A 17,941-nucleotide genomic window follows, 5' to 3' on the forward strand; every position below is an offset into this window, starting at 1 on the left:
ATGTGATGAAAGCAATAAAATCTGAAATAAATCATTATCTCTACTATTATTCTGACATTTCACATTCTTAAAATAAAGTGGTGATCCTAACTGACCTAAGATAGGGAATTTTTACTAGGATTAAATATCAGGAATTGTGAAAAACTGAGTTTAAATGTATTTGGCTAAGGTGTATGTAAACTTCCGACTTCAACTGTATATATATATATATATTTTTTTTAAGAATGCAAACATCTGGGTGAGAATTTGATTATTTATTGATCAACTAACACAGAGAGAGAGACAGACAGACCAACAAAGAAAGGGATATAGAGAGAAAAAGACTCACAAAGGAAGAAACACAGACAGACAGGCAGGCAGGCAAGAAAGCCTTTACAGGGTCCAGGCCGCTCGTGAAGGAGTTACGCCATGCAAACATATATGTCTTGGTGGTCTCACAGCAACACGCCTGCAGGTCCCTGCCTGCACCGGCTAAACTGTCGAATATGTTTTCAGTTTTAGTCAAAATAACTTGTTTTATCTAGCCAAGTCAACAAAATTTGCTACAATTCAACTCACTCAAAATGTAAAAACGTATAAAATCAAATTGAGTTAATAAAGAACAATGTGTGGTTCACTAAACTTTCAAATCAGAAAGAACTCATCAAATCAGAACTCATCAAATTGTCTTAAATTATGAAATAGAGTTGAATAAGCTAAGAACAATATGTTTACCCAACTTTCAAATCAGAACCAAGAAGTCAAATCAACTAAAGCAACATAATAGTTGTGTTGACAAAACATGTCAAGTTAAGATAACTACAACTCATCAAATTGTCTTAACTTATGAAATCACATTGAACCAGCTAAGAACTATGTGTTTACTCCATTTCCAAATCAAAACCAAGAAGTCAAATCAACTAAAGCAACATAACAGTTGTGTTGACAAAACATGTCAAGTTAAGGAGACTACAACTCATCAACTTGTCTAAACTTCTGAAATAGAGTTGAATCAGCTAAGAGGTATATGTTTTCTCAACTTTTCAATCAAAACCAAGACTCCGGGTGGAGTCCCGCAAACTTGCCCCCTGGTTTATCGGCCCTTTCCCCATCTCCAAGATCATTAGCCCCTCTGCTGTTTGTCTTCTGTTGCCCCATACCCTCCGTATACATCCCACTTCTCATGTGTCTAGGATCAAACCCATGTCTCACAGCCCTTTGTCTCCTGTTTCCAGGCCCACCCCTCTCCCCTGTCTCATCGACGGCCAACCGGCGTACACGGTGAGGCGTCTCCTGAAGGTTCGACCTCTGGGCAGGGGATTCCAGTACCTGGTTGACTGGGAGGGTTATGGCCCGGAGGAGAGGTGCTGGGTCCCCGCTAGGGACATCCTGGATCCAGGCCTCATCGCTGAGTTTCAACGCCGGCACCCCGGTCAACCAGGAATGCGCCCAGGTAGGACACCAGGAGGAACCCCTAGAGGGGGTGTTACTGTCACACACTGATCTGTATCACCTGTCTTTGTGATTGTCTCCACCCCCCTCCAGGTGTCGCCCATCTTCCCCATTATCCCCATTGTATTTTTACCTGTGTTCTCTGTTTGTCTGTTGCCAGTTCGTTTTGTTTCGTCAAGCCTACCAGCATTTTTTCCCTTGCTCCTGTCTTTCTCAAATTCCTGTTTTCTAGTTTTCCCAGTTTTGACCATTCTGCCTGCCCTGACCCTGAGCCTGCCTGCTGTTCTGTACCTTGTCACACCACCCTGGATTATTGATCTCTGCCTGCCCTGACCCTGAGACTGCCTGCCATCCTGTACCTTTTGGACTCTGATCTGGATTACTGACCTCTGCCTGCCCTTGACCTGTCGTTTGCCTGCCCCCTGTTTTTGTAATAAACTTATTTTACTTCGACACTGCCTGCATCTGGGTCTTCTCCTGAAACACGATAAAGAACTATGTGTTTACTCAACTTTCACTATGGATACTAGATGTGGTCAGAAGTTGTGCGGTTGAGGTCAAAAGTTGTGTTGTTGTGGTCAGTAATACTGGTCAGTCTCTTTTCTCTCCTCATCATTTTGGCCCTCAGTGTCAGTGAGTATCCTAGCAACGGTTTATGTTTTGGAATCTCAATAATGACACAGAGAGCTGTTGTTAGAAGAGAGCAAGCGATGGGTTACTAAAACTGCTCTACCTAGAGATTGGTCAATAGTTGTGTGGCTGTGGTGGTTAAGACAACTCATTAAATTATCTTAACTTCTGAAATATTGTTGACTCAGGTAAGAACTATATGTTTACTCCATTTTCAAATCAAAACCACAAAGTTAAATCAACTAAAGAAACATAAATTATGTTGAAAAACTGTCAAGTTAATATGACTACAACTCATGAAATTATCTTAACTTCTGAAATAAAGTTGAATCAGCTAAGAACTACGTGTTTACTCAACTTTCAAATCAGAACCTACAAGTCATATCAACCAAAGTAACAATATTTGTGTTGACTAAAAATATTAAGTTAAGACAACTCATGAAATTCTCTTAAATTCTGAAATAGTGTTGACTCAGCTAAGAACTATGTTCACTCAACATTCAAATAAATCAAATAAAGCTACATATCATTTGCTTTTACTCAACTTTCAAATCCGAGCCAAGAAGTCAAATCAGAAGTTGTGTGGTTGTTGTCAGCTGTTGTGGTCAGTAGATGAGTGTTCAGTAGTTCTGTGGTCAGAAGTTGTGTGTATGTGCTTAGTAGTGTAGGTCGTAACATTGTTAATGTGGGACCCAACCCGTCTGCCTATAGAGGGGTGATAGACTTTCGTTTAGCAAGTGTCGGTAAGAACATTTTGGTGCAGTCCTTTGGTTTTACACAGTTTTACACATTCAAATTAGCTCAAGCAGAGTTTGTATTCCTCCAAACTGACGCCAAGAGGGTCACATTTAGTAAATACATACTGGCAATATCATCCACACATAGGGCCCGATTCAGAGTTAGGAAATATTCGCCTTTCCTACGCACTTCTTAGTAATTGTTATTCAGACTTACCTTATTCAGGTGTGTAACGGGCTTTGCAGGCGTGGTTCCCTTGTGCGCGCTGAATAAATGTAATTCAACTGCTGAAAACCCTCCCACTTGCTGGACAACATATTTTCTCATGAAGCTGACAGACAAGTTATTTACTCTTCCTCCCTTCCACTTGCCTCTTCTATTTTTGCTGTAATGCTGCAATTAGTTGGTTGTAATTTTGGGTAGAACAGACAAATATATATTTGTTAGCTGCATGTGTGACATACAGTAACTCCACCAATCCTATTTATGATATAATTTACAAAGATTATAATTATTTTATTTTTTGTTCCAAAAATAAAGTTTTTTTTATCAATTAGTATATTTGAGTTTAACCATAATATTTATTGTATTATTTGTTCTGTCTTTTCTGGTGGATTAAACTGAAATTGCAACCAACTTTCTATGGCTTGTTTTAAAAATAGTGATATTTAGGAGATTATTTCATTTTCAAATAACCGGAAGTGAGAGGTTGACATCTGAATAAAGGGAAAAGGGCCATTCTTGAACATGGGGTGAGACATTCTTACTAATCTGCCAGAGAACCAGTTCGGATTTAAGTATAACGTTTGTATCACTGAAGCCTTCAGTGAGAGGTCTAATGCTTTAATATTTCATAGTTTCTGCACTCCGAATTCATATTCGTTATATAAATAGACCGGTTTAATTTTGTCTGGCTTGCCGTTCCAAATAAAATAAATTATTTTTTGATCATATAATTTAAAAAACAAGTCGCTAGGTGTAGGCAAGGCCATAAGCAAATAGGTAAACTGGGATATGACTAAAGAGTTTTTCTGTAGCCTGTCAACTATGTGTCTGTCTATCCCTGTTCTCTCCTCTCCGCACAGGCCATACAAACGCTTCACATGGCGTGGCTGCTGCCACTCTAATCTGGTGGTCCCTGCGCGCTTGACCCACGTGGAGTTCCAGGTGTCCGGTAGCCTCTGGAACTGCCGTTCTGCGGCCAACAAGGCAGAGTTCATCTCAGCCTATGCCATCCTCCAGTCCCTCGACTTCTTGGCGCTGACGGAAACATGGATTCCCACAGAAAACACTGCTACTCCTACTGCTCTTTCCTCGTCTGATCATGTGTTCTCGCATACCCCGAGAGCATCTGGTCATCGCGGCGGTGGCACAGGAATCCTCATCTCTCCCAAGTGGACATTCTCTCTTTTCCCCCGACCCATCTGTCTATCTCCTCATTTGAATTCCATGCTGTCAGAGTCACTAGCCCATTCAAGCTTAACATCCTTGTCATTTATCGCCCTCCAGGTTCCCTTGGAGAGTTCATCAATGAGCTTGACGCCTTGATACAGTGAGGGGAAAAAGTATTTGATCCCCGGCTGATTTAGTACGTTTTCCCACTGACAAATAAATTATCAGTCTATAATTTTAATGGTAGGTTTATTTGAGCAGTGAGAGACAAAAAAATCCAGAAAAACACATGTCAAAAATGTTATATATTGGTTTGCATTTTAATGAGGGAAATAAGTATTTGACCCCTCTGCAAAACATGACTTAGTACTTGGTGGCAAAACCCTTGTTGGCAATCACAGAGGTCAGACGTTTCTTGTAGTTGGCCACCAGGTTTGCACACATCTCAGGAGGGATTTTGTCCCACTCCTCTTTGCAGATCTTCTTCGAGTCATTAAGGTTTCGAGGCTGACGTTTGACAACTCGAACCTTCAGCTCCCTCCACAGATTTTCTATGGGATTAAGGTCTGGAGACTGGCTAGGCCGCTCCAGGACCTTAATGTGCTTCTTCTTGAGCCACTCCTTTGTTGCCTTGGCCGTGTGTTTTGCGTCATTGTCATGCTGGAATACCCATCCACGACCCATTTTCAATGCCCTGGCTGAGGGAAGGAGGTTTTCACTCAAGATTTGACGGTACATGGCCCCGTCCGTCGTCCCTTTGATGCGGTGAAGTTGTCCTGTCCCCTTAGCAGAAAAACACCCCCAAAGCATAATGTTTCCACCTCCATTTTTGACGGTGGGGATGGTGTTCTTGGGGTCATAGGCAGCATTCCTCCTCCTCCAAACACGGCGAGTTGAGTTGATGCCAAAGAGCTCGATTTTGGTCTCATCTGACCACAACACTTTCACCCAATTCTCCTCTGAATCATTCAGATGTTCGTTGGCAAACTTCAGACGGGCCTGTATATGTGCTTTCTTGAGCAGGGGGACCTTGCGGGCGCTGCAGGATTTCAGTCCTTCACGGCGTAGTGTGTTACCAATTGTTTTCTTGGTGACTATGGTCCCAGCTGCCTTGAGATCATTGACAAGATCCTCCCGTGTAGTTCTGGGCTGATTCCTCACCGTTCTTATGATCATTGCAACTCCACGAGGTGAGATCTTGCATGGAGCCCCAGGCCGAGGGAGATTGACAGTTCTTTTGTGTTTCTTCCATTTGTGAATAATCACACCAACTGTTGTCACCTTCTCACCAAGCTTGGCGATGGTCTTGTAGCCCATTCAAGCCTTGTGTAGGTCTACAATCTTGTCCCTGACATCCTTGGAGAGCTCTTTGGTCTTGGCCATGGTGGAGAGTTTGGAATCTGATTGATTGATTGCTTCTGTGGACAGGTGTCTTTTATACAGGTAACAAGCTGAGATTAGGAGCACTCCCTTTAAGAGTGTGCTCCTAATCTCAGCTCGTTACCTGTATAAAAGACACCTGGGAGCCAGAAATCTTTCTGATTGAGAGGGGGTCAAATACTTATTTCCCTCCTTAAAATGCAAATCAATGTATAAAATTTTTGACATGCGTTTTTCTGGATTTTTTTGTTGTTATTCTGTCTCTCACTTTTCAAATAAACCTACCATTAAAATTATAGACTGATAATTTCTTTGTCAGTGGGCAAACGTACAAAATCAGCAGGGGATCAAATACTTTTTTCCCTAACTGTAGCATTACTTGAGGTTGGTTTTAATGTTATCTTTGTACCCTTTCTTTTGTCCCCCTTGTGTTATTTTCCCCTCTGCCAGTTGTTTTTTGCAGGCTTGAGCCGGGCATGCAGACACAGTGTTCTGTCCATTGGAGTTGGTGCCAGATGATTTGGGATTCTATGCTGGGGATGTTGGCCTGGGTCAGGACGCTGAGGTTGGTCTGTCGATCCTCCCACCTGATGTTCAGCAAGATCTTTTGCTGCTGACGCTCCGGTTTTTTACTATCTGACAGCCATAGAGATAGTTTGTATTATGACAGCCTTGTACACTAGATGATTGTGGACTACAGGACAAAGAAGAGGACCGAGCACAAACCCATTCTCATCGACGGGGCTGTAGTGGAGCAGGTTGAGAGCTTCAAGTTCCTTGGTGTCCACATCACCAACATGGTCCAACCACACCAAGACAGTCATGCACGACTAAACCTAAGGAGACTGAAAAGATTTGGCATGGGTCCTCAGATCCTCAAAAGGTTATACAGCTGCACCATCAAAAGCATCCTGACTAGTTGCATCACTGCCTGGTATGGCAACTGCTCGGCCTCCGACCGCAAGGCACTACAGAGGGTAGTGCGTACGACCCAGTACATCACTGGGAACAAGCTTCCTGCCATCCAGGACCTCTATACCAGGCGGTGTCAGAGGAAGGACCTAAAAATTGTCAAAGACTCCAGCTACCCTAGTCATAGACTGTTCTCTCTGCTATCGCACGGCAAGCGCTACCGTAGTGCCAAGTTTAGGTCCAAGAGGCTTCTAAACAGCTTCTAACCCCAAGCCATAAGACTCCTGAACATCTAATCAAATGGCTACCCAGACTAGTTGAATCAACTGTGCTGTATTTCTTCCTCAATGGTGAGAGGTGGCTGCTGAGGTAAGCAAAGTGTTCCACGTTGTCAAGTGGTTCACCTCCAGTCAGTTACTGTCAGATTTGATGGTTGTCCTGGGGCAGGCTGGTGGAGCACCTTTTTTTCTGTATGTTCAGGTTGAGTCCCAGACTCTTTGATGATTGTTTTGAGCTTGTCAGGGCACCCAAGGATTTCTCAGAGCATGTCTCAACTGATTGAATCGAAGGCTTTGGTCAGGTCGATTAATACCATGTACAGTTCCTGATGTTTTTTTCAATTAACAGACGCTTTTATCCAGAGCGACTTACAGGAGCAATTTGGGCTAAGTGCCTGGCTCAAGGGCTCATTGGCAGATTTTTCACCTAGTCGGCTCAGGGATTTGAACCAGCAACCATTCAGCTCTTAAGCGTTAGGCTACCTGTTCTTGTCTCACAGCAAAGATCATGGTACCTCGTGAGGTTCTAAAACTGCACTGTTTCCCAGAGAGTGTTTTCAGCATAGGATGCGAGCAAGTACAGTCAGATCCAAAATTATTAGCACCCTTCATAAAGATGAGCAAAAAAGACTGTCAAATAAATAACAGAAATACTGAGCTACATTGTTTGCAACAAAAAAAAGAACATTATATTATTTTATACTAATACAATTGCTCAGAGAAATATATTATTGGCACCCCTGATTTCAATACTCCCGCACCCTCACCTTGCGAAGATAACGAAACTAAGTTGTTTGGAGAATGCATTGGGAGGGATCTTAGACCATTCCTCCACACAAAATCTTTACAGATCCTTGATATCCTTTGTCTGCGCTTATGGACTGCCCTCTTCAATTCAAACCACAGGTTTTCAATGGGGTTAAAGTCTGGAGACTGGCTAGGCCACTCCAGGACCTTAATGTGCTTCTTCCTGAGCCGCTCCTTTGTTGCCTTGGCCGTGTGTTTTGGGTCATTGTCATGCTGGAATACCCATCCACGACCCATTTTCAATGCCCTGGCTGAGGGAAGGAGGTTCTCACCCAAGATTTGACGGTACATAGCCCCGTCCATCGTCCCTTTGATGCGGTGAAGTTGTCCTGTCCCCTTAGCAGAAAAACACCCCCAAAGCATAATGTTTCCACCTCCATGTTTGACGGTGGGGATGGTGTTCTTGGGGTCATAGGCAGCATTCCTCCTCCTCCAAACACGGCGAGTTGAGTTGATGCCAAAGAGCTCGATTTTGGTCTCATCTGACCTCAACACTTTCACCCAGTTCTCCTCTGAATCATTCAGATGTTCGTTGGCAAACTTCAGACGGGCCTGTATATGTGCTTTCTTGAGCAGGGGGACCTTGCTGCAGGATTTCAGTCCTTCACGGCGTAGTGTGTTACCAATTGTTTTCTTGGTGACTATGGTCCCAGCTGCCTTGAGATCATTGACAAGATCCTCCCGTGTAGTTCTGGGCTGATTCCTCACCGTTCTTATGATCATTGCAACTCCACGAGGTGAGAACTTGCATGGAGCCCCAGGCCGAGGGAAATTGACAGTTCTTTTGTGTTTCTTCCATTTGCGAATAATCACACCAACTGTTGTCACCTTCTCACCAAGCTTGGCGATGATCTTGTAGCCCATTCAAGCCTTGTGTAGGTCTACAATCTTGTCCCTGACATCCTTGGAGAGCTCTTTGGTCTTGGCCATGGTGGAGAGTTTGGAATCTGATTGATTGATTGCTTCTGTGGACAGGTGTCTTTTATACAGGTAACAAACTGAGATTAGGAGCACTCCCTTTAAGAGTGTGCTCCTAATCTCAGCTCGTTACCTGTATAAAAGACACCTGGGAGCCAGAAATCTTTCTGATTGAGAGGGGGTCAAATACTTATTTCCCTCCTTAAAATGCAAATCAATTTATAACATTTTTGACATGCGTTTTTCTAGATTTTTTTGTTGTTATTCTGTCTCTCACTTTTCAAATAAACCTACCATTAAAATTATAGACTGATAATTTCTTTGTCAGTGGGCAAACGTACAAAATCAGCAGGGGATCAAATACTTTTTTCCCTCACTGTAGCATTACTTGAGGTTGGTTTTAATGTTATCTTTGTACCCTTTCTTTTGTCCCCCTTGTGTTATTTTCCCCTCTGCCAGTTGTTTTTTGCAGGCTTGAGCCGGGCATGCAGACACAGTGTTCTGTCCATTGGAGTTGGTGCCAGATGATTTGGGATTCTATGCTGGGGATGTTGGCCTGGGTCAGGACGCTGAGGTTGGTCTGTCGATCCTCCAACCTGATGTTCAGCAAGATCTTTTGCTGCTGATGCTCCGGTTTTTGACTATCTGACAGCCATAGAGATAGTTTGTATTATGACAGCCTTGTACACTAGATGATTGTGGACTACAGGACAAAGAAAAGGACCGAGCACAAACCCATTCTCATCGACGGGGCTGTAGTGGAGCAGGTTGAGAGCTTCAAGTTCCTTGGTGTCCACATCACCAACATGGTCCAACCACACCAAGACAGTCATGCATGACTAAACCTAAGGAGACTGAAAATATTTGGCATGGGTCCTCAGATCCTCAAAAGGTTATACAGCTGCACCATCAAAAGCATCCTGACTAGTTGCATCACTGCCTGGTATGGCAACTGCTCGGCCTCCGACCGCAAGGCACTACAGAGGGTAGTGCGTACGACCTATTACATCACTGGGAACAAGCTTCCTGCCATCCAGGACCTCTATACCAGGCGGTGTCAGAGGAAGGCCCTAAAAATTGTCAAAGACTCCAGCTACCCTAGTCATAGACTGTTCTCTCTGCTATCGCACGGCAAGCGCTACCGTAGTGCCAAGTTTAGGTCCAAGAGGCTTCTAAACAGCTTCTAACCCCAAGCCATAAGACTCCTGAACATCTAATCAAATGGCTACCCAGACTATTTGAATCAACTGGGCTGTATTTCTTCCTCAATGGTGAGAGGTGGCTGCTGAGGTAAGCAAAGTGTTCCACGTTGTCAAGTGGTTCACCTCCAGTCAGTTACTGTCAGATTTGATGGTTGTCCTGGGGCAGGCTGGTGGAGCACCTTTTTTTCTGTATGTTCAGGTTGAGTCCCAGACTCTTTGATGATTGTTTTGAGCTTGTCAGGGCACCCAAGGATTTATCAGAGCATGTCTCAACTGATTGAATCGAAGGCTTTGGTCAGGTCGATCAATGCCATGTACAGTTCCTGATGTTTTTTTCAATTAACAGACGCTTTTATCCAGAGCGACTTACAGGAGCAATTTGGGCTAAGTGCCTGGCTCAAGGGCTCATTGGCAGATTTTTCACCTAGTCGGCTCAGGGATTTGAACCAGCAACCATTCAGCTCTTAAGCGTTAGGCTACCTGTTCTTGTCTCACAGCAAAGATCATGGTACCTCGTGAGGTTCTAAAACTGCACTGTTTCCCAGAGAGTGTTTTCAGCATAGGATGCGAGCAAGTACAGTCAGATCCAAAATTATTAGCACCCTTCATAAAGATGAGCAAAAAAGACTGTCAAATAAATAACAGAAATACTGAGCTACATTGTTTGCAACAAAAAAAAGAACATTATATTATTTTATACTAATACAATTGCTCAGAGAAATATATTATTGGCACCCCTGATTTCAATACTCCCGCACCCTCACCTTGCGAAGATAACGAAACTAAGTTGTTGGAGAACGCATTGGGAGGGATCTTAGACCATTCCTCCACACAAAATCTTTACAGATCCTTGATATCCTTTGTCTGCGCTTATGGACTGCCCTCTTCAATTCAAACCACAGGTTTTCAATGGGGTTAAAGTCTGGAGGTTGAGAATCTGGGTTTGGCGGATGCCAGGAGAACGCTACCTTCCCGAATGCATAGTGCCAACTGTAAAGTTTGGTGGAGGAATAATGGTCTGGGGTTGTTTTTGGTGGTTCGGGCTAGGCCCCTTAGTTCCAGTTAAGAGAAATCTTAATGCTACAGCATTCAATTACATTCTAGATTATTCTGTGCTTCCAACTTTGTGGCAACAGTTTGGGGAAGGCCCTTTCTGGTTTCAGCATGACAATGCCCCCGTGCACAAAGCGAGGTCCATACAAAAATGGTTTGTCGAGATCGGTGTGGAAGAACTTAACTGGCCTGGACAGAGCACTGTCCTCAACCCCATCGAACACCTTTGGGATGAATTGGAACGCCGACTGCAAGCCAGGCCTAATCGCCCAACATCAGTACCCGACCTCACTAATGCTCTTGTGGCTGAATGGAAGCAAGTCCCCTCAGCAATGTTCCAACATCTTGTGGAAAGCCTTCCCAGAAGAGTGGAGGCTGTTATAGCAGCAAAGGGGGGACCAACTCCATATTAATACCCATGATTTTGGAATGAGATGTTCACATACTTTTGGTCATGTAGTGTATCTGTGCTATCGCTGCAGTCACGCATTTGCATTCGGCCAAGAGTCGTTCACAATCTAGTCCAGTTGCGGCCACAACTAATCCTTCTTTAAAGGTGTCAAGAAATAATAATATTTGTGAAGCACACTTGTATAAGTCTCAGTCACAATGAAACAGCTCCAATAAGCCCCCTTTGGTGAAAAAGAGGCTTGAAGAATCATGATTCTTTCTAGTTTTTAGTTCATCATTCACCGGTAGGGGGTCCTGCGTACTCTGGGTATTACTGAATCAAATGAAAGACATTTGTCAAAATATTTGTTATTTTGACTGAACGAGTTAAAGATGCGCTATGCAGAAATCACTATGCCATTTGCTAAAATTCTAATAGTTCGCCTAATTTCAGTTTATGTGATAAAACAAGCAAGTATAGTGTAGATAATCATTGTACCATCTAAACCGCTGTGAAATATATTTTCCACACCAAAAATATTGGTGGTGTAAGCTGGTGTACAAAAACGAAAATAAAAGAGGCAAAAACTAAATTTAAGAACAGGAAGCAAAGAAATAGCGCAGATCTACCGCTTCTTAGACTTGCTTTGAATGAGAATGACAGATCTATAACACACATTTCTATGTGAATTTGGTTGGGTCGCCCAAACAGTTACATATTGAAGCTTTCAAAAGTCAGTATAAAGAGCCAAACTTCTCTTCACTAATTTCCACAGTGATTTTCACATGTTGCTTCCAAACTTATTACAACAATGAAATGAAACATTTATTCACAAAAAATATTGTTATTTTTAACATTTTAAATTCATAGGAATTAGCCGATTTGAGTGTAGTATTCCTTTAATCAACGTCAGCATTATAACATACCATATTTCATAAAACCAATTGTTTCAACATTTATCTTTATTTTTATCTTTAAATAATTGTTTAGCACATCATTTCAATACTATAAAGATATCATATTTGCAGATCATATTACTGCCTCTAAAATGTATACAACTTCAGTGACTAATACATAAAGTAAAGCATTCACCACCTTTTATTGTTGATTGATTTCATGAAAGTACTGTAAATCAATGTATTTTTTTAACTCAAAATGTGAACATGAAAACTGTCCTTAAAAATCACAAAATTATAGAGCTCATACAGTACAAATCAGGACTAATGCATAAATATATCAGGCTTACAAAATAGATGTATCTTTAAGTGACATTTATTACACTAATTGTCAATTGTTCCCTCTGTGTGGGCGTGTGGGTGTGTTCGTTGTTTATCTCCTGCCCATGTCTCATCTTGGGCCCAGGTTTAGGGGGACCTTAGCTGAGGAGAGGTTTTTCTTGTTGTGGTGGGTCTGTGTCAGATTTGTGTCTTTTGGTGCCACTTTCAGGTAAAAGTGCAACTGTAATGGGTAAGAAAATAGAACATTGAGTTTGAGGGACAGAATTGCATAACTGAATGAAATTAAAGACATGCTCCAGAAATAGTAAGTATTTTTTAAACCTCCCGCTTTGGTCTGGATGTGTCAATGAGTAGTTCATACATGCATAATCTATTAGCAGAATTACTGTTTTACCTAAATTAGCCAAAAAATCCCTTTTTTTTGGAAGCTGTGCATCGCCATTTTCCCTACATTTTCCTCCACATGGGCCAGCCCCTTAGCAATTCAAGTACAAGCCAATGAGCTTCAGCCTCCCGCCATTTGAGTGACAGCTAGCAAGATGCCCACACAGCAGAGTGAGAGAGAGCGATGACGTGGTGCACATATCTGCATATATGTGACGTAGTACGCAATTTACGGGGACCATTTTTGGCTCGTGAGTTCTACTTTCAGAACTGCTGGCTAAAAAGTATACACACGTACTGGAGAAACTCTTTAAACAAAGATTGTTTTAAGACTGAGATCATGCCTAACATTCAAATAAACTCTCATTCTCCTCTCACACACAGTCTCACCTGTATAGCCTCAGCAGGTCCCACTGTTACCGTGCTGGTAGAGGGGAGGTATCCTGATGTGGATGCTGTCACAGTGTAGGTGCCTGGTAACAGCAATCTGAAGTAGTCTCCATCCACACCTCCAAGACAACATACAAGTAACATAGGTTCAGTGTACACTCCTGAAAAATACAACAGCTTGTGGCTGCCATGACAGCCTGAACTAAGGGTATGGCCACATTGAGATTTTGTGTACGAAAATTCTGGATGGAACAAATGCTTTTTCAATGGCAATCATCTATTGCCGTAATAACAATGGAGATGATTGTTTGACAAAAAACACACACATTTTCTGTCTTTTAATCTACGCAACTCATCAGAAATTATTTAAATGAGCTGAATTTATGACGGACAATGACGTACATCATATTGTCTTTCAATTGTTGTTCCATATTCTCTGCGATGTCCTTAACACGCCGTGTCACTGTTCGTCTTGACAGGGAAACATTTTCAAACAGCTCTTTTTTGTCGGGGGAAAGTATTGCTGCAGAGTCAATTAAACATTCTTTAATGAATTCGCACTTAGCCAATGGCTTGCTATGTTTAGCATTTTGTGGGACAGTACATAGCTAGCTCTCGCAATTCCGTCGTTTGCTGAATGCAGTTTTGTGAAAAGTCCTTGCTGCTTTTGCAACTGAGAAAGCAACTCTTTCGATGCACTTGCCCTCTGCTCAGAATAAGTATTCCTATATTTCCCTGCATGCTTAGTCTGGAAGTGTCGGGACAAGTTGTAGTCTTTCAAGACAGCGATGCTCTCTTTGCACACTAAGCACACAGCTTTCCCTGATACCTCAATAAATAAATATTTCGATGTCCACTCTTGCTGGAACACCCTACATTCATTGTCTACTTTCCTTTTCTTTGAAATCTTTGAAAAACTAATTTTTGAGCAAATTTCTAGCTAGCTACTATTTGTAACTGTGACGTGTGTGTCAGCCTGTCAGTCACTGTCTGTCCTTGTGCAGTTGTTATTTATACGTGCCTTCAAAATAAATGTCCCACAAGCGGTGGGAGTTAAATCATTACACAAAGGGCTTTTAATTTGAATAACAAATACATTTTTCAAAACTTTACTATCGCAAATTCTTTATGTGATCTGAGCATGATTCCGCGGGCCGTACTGAATCAGGTCGCGGCCCCGGGCCAGCCTTTGCCCAGGTCTGTTCTAGAGTAAGCTAATTGACTGTGTTAGCATTGCTGGATATTGTTTTACATTTTATATAATTCGGTTGTTATGACAGAACCCCAAACTCTAAAAAATGCTGTGTTAAAAACAAGCCAATTTGGGTTATTTGGTAACCCTGCGCTGGATAAATATTGGACAGAACACACGCTGGGTTAGTTTGACCTAGCCAGTTGAGTTGTGTGAATAACCCAACATGTTGGGTTGTTGGGATTACCCAAACAAGGGTAAATATAACCATCAGTTGTTTTTTTTCCACTTTCATGATGGGTTAACCTAGCAGCTGGGTCTTTTTGAATGTAATCCTTAGATTATTTTCAGATAGTTCATTTTGGCCACCCGTGAGAGTAAATGTCTTTCTTGTTCATCATGTTAAGTTTGTGTGCTACAAATTCAGTTTTACATTAGAATATGTCAAAAGCAAAAAAAAAAAATATATATATATATATATATATATATCTATACAGTACCAGTCCAAAGTTTGGACACACCTACTCATTCAAGGGTTTTTCTTTGTTTTACTATTTTTTACATTGTAGAATAATAGTGAAGGCATCAACACTATGAAATAACACACTTGGAATCATGTGGTAACCAAAAAAGTATTAAACAAATCAAAATATATTTTAGATTTTAGATTCTTCAAAGTAGCCACCCTTTGCCTTGATGACAGCTTTGCACACTCTTGGAATTCTCTCAACCAGCTTCATGGGGAATGCTTTTCCAACAGTCTTGAAGGAGTTCCCACATATGCTGAGCACTTGTTCAATCAATCAATCAATCAATTTTATTTTATATAGCCCTTCTTACATCAGCTAATATCTCGAAGTGCTGTACAGAAACCCAGCCTAAAACCCCAAACAGCTAGTAATGCAGGTGTAGAAGCACGGTGGCTAGGAAAAACTCCCTAGAAAGGCGAAAGCCTAGGAAGAAACCTAGAGAGGAACCAGGCTATGAGGGGTGGCCAGTCCTCTTCTGGCTGTGCCGGGTGGAGATTATAACAGAACCATGCCAAGATGTTCAAAAATGTTCATAAGTGACAAGCATGGTCAAATAATAATCAGGAATAAATCTCAGTTGGCTTTTCATAGCCGATCATTAAGAGTTGAAAACAGCAGGTCTGGGACAGGTAGGGGTTCCATAACCGCAGGCAGAACAGTTGAAACTGGAATAGCAGCAAGGCCAGGCGGACTGGGGACAGCAAGGAGTCACCACGGCCGGTAGTCCCGACGTATGGTCCTAGGGCTCAGGTCTCTCAGTTGGCTTTTCATAGCCGATCATTAAAGAGTTGAAAACAGCAGGTCTGGGACAGGTAGGGGTTTCGTAGCCGCAGGCAGAACAGTTGAAACTGGAATAGCAGCAAGGCCAGGCGGACTGGGGACAGCAAGGTGTCATCATGCCCGGTAGTCCTGACGTATGGTCCTAGGGCTCAGGTTCTCAGAGAGAAAGAGAGAACGAGAGAATTAGAGAGAGCATACTTAAATTCACACAGGACACTGGATAAGACAGGAGAAGTACTCCAGGTATAACCAACTAACCCCAGCCCCCCGACACATAAACTACTGCAGCATAAATACTGGAGGCTGAGACAGGAGCGGTCCGGAGACACTGTGGCCCCATCCGAAGAAACCCCCGGACAGGGCCAAACAGGAAGGATATAACCCCACCCACTCCGCCAAAGCACAGCCCCCGCACCACTAGAGGGATATCCCCAACCACCAACTTACAATCCTGAGACAAGGCCGAGTATAGCCCACAGAGGTCTCCACCACAGCACAAACCAAGGGGGGCGCCAACCCAGACAGGAAGATCACGTCAGTAACTCAACCCACTCAAGTGACGCACCCCTCCCAGGGACGGCATGAAAGAGCACCAGCAAGCCAGTGACTCAGCCCCTGCAACAGGGTTAGAGGCAGAGAACCCCAGTGGAGAGGGGAACCGGCCCGGCAGAGACAGCAAGGGCTGTTCGTTGCTCCAGCCTTTCCGTTCACCTTCACACTCCTGGGCCAGACTACACTCAATCATATGACCTACAGAAGAGATAAGTCTTCAGTAAAGACTTAAAGGTTGAGACCGAGTCTGCGTCTCTCACATGGGTAGGCAGACTGTTCCATAAAAATGGAGATCTATAGGAGAAAGCCCTGCCTCCCGCTGTTTGCTTAGAAATTCTAGGGACAATTAGGAGGCCTGCGTCTTGTGACCGTAGCGTACGTATTGGTATGTACGGCAGGACCAACTCGGAAAGATAGGTAGGAGCAAGCCCATGTAACGCTTTATAGGTTAACAGTAAAACCTTGAAATCAGCCCTTGCCTTAACAGGAAGCCAGTGTAGGGAAGCTAGCACTGGAGTAATATGATCAAATTTCTTGGTTCTAGTCAGGATTCTAGCAGCCGTATTTAGCACTAACTGAAGTTTATTTAGTGCTTTATCCGGGTAGCCGGAAAATAGAGCATTGCAGTAGTCTAACCTAGAAGTAACAAATGCATGGATTAATTTTTCTGCATCATTTTTGGACAGAAAATTTCTGATTTTTGCAATGTTACGTAGATGGAAAAAAGCTGTCCTTGAAACAGTCTTGATATGTTCGTCAAAAGAGAGATCAGGGTCAAGAGTAACACCGAGGTCCTTCACAGTTTTATTTGAGACGACTTTACAACCATCTAGATGAATTGTCAGATTTAACAGAAGATCTCTTTGTTTCTTGGGACCTAGAACAAGCATCTCTGTTTTGTCCGAGTTTAAAAGTAAAAAGTTTTCAGCCATCCACTTCCTTATGTCTGAAACACAGGCTTCTAGCGAGGGCAATTTTGGGGCTTCACCATGTTTCATTGAAATGTACAGCTGTGTGTCATCCGCATAGCAGTGAAAGTTAACATTATGTTTTCGAATAACATCCCCAAGAGGTAAAATATATAGTGAAAACAATAGTGGTCCTAAAACGGAACCTTGAGGAACACCGAAATGTACAGTTGATTTGTCGGAGGACAGACCATTCACAGAGACAAACTGATATCTTTCCGACAGGTAGGATCTAAACCAGGCCAGAACTTGTCCGTGTAGACCAATTTGGGTTTCCAGTCTCTCCAAAAGAATGTGGTGATCGATGGTGTCAAAGGCAGCACTAAGGTCTAGTAGCACGAGGACAGATGCAGAGCCTCGGTCTGACGCCATTAAAAGGTCATTTACCACCTTCACAAGTGCAGTCTCAGTGCTATGATGGGGTCTAAAACCAGACTGAAGCATTTCGTATACATTGTTTGTCTTCAGAAAGGCAGTGAGTTGCTGCGCAACAGCTTTTTCAAAAAATTTTGAGAGGAATGGAAGATTCGATATAGGCCGATAGTTTTTTATATTTTCCGGGTCAAGGTTTGGCTTTTTCAAGAGAGGCTTTATCACTGCCACTTTTAGTGAGTTTGGTACACATCCGGTGGATAGCAGCTGTTGGCTGCTTTTCCTTAACTCTGTGGTCCAACTCATCCCAAACCATCTCAATTGGGTTGAGGTCGGGTGATTGTTGAGAACAGGTCATCTGATGCAGCACTCCATCATTCTCCTTCTTGGTCAAATAGCCCTT

The 17,941-nt window shown here is 42.7% G+C and overlaps 1 protein-coding gene across 2 annotated transcripts in view; it reads right to left on the reverse strand.

The window, feature by feature from the left end:
* Positions 1-11,932: 11,932 nt before the first annotated feature.
* The window catches only part of cpn1 (carboxypeptidase N, polypeptide 1), a 201,048-nt gene continuing 195,039 nt past the window's right edge, over positions 11,933-17,941 (reverse strand). For both annotated transcript variants that reach the window (XM_041883959.2, XM_041883952.2), the window contains 2 exons: positions 13,145-13,263; positions 11,933-12,590 (listed from right to left, as the gene is read on the reverse strand). In XM_041883959.2, the coding sequence (XP_041739893.1) occupies positions 12,480-12,590; positions 13,145-13,263 (230 nt within the window). In that variant the 3' untranslated portion in view covers positions 11,933-12,479. The remainder of the gene's footprint in view (positions 12,591-13,144; positions 13,264-17,941) is intronic.

The sequence above is a fragment of the Coregonus clupeaformis genome, chromosome 1 (assembly GCF_020615455.1).
Source record: "Coregonus clupeaformis isolate EN_2021a chromosome 1, ASM2061545v1, whole genome shotgun sequence".
Lineage (NCBI taxonomy): Eukaryota > Metazoa > Chordata > Actinopteri > Salmoniformes > Salmonidae > Coregonus > Coregonus clupeaformis.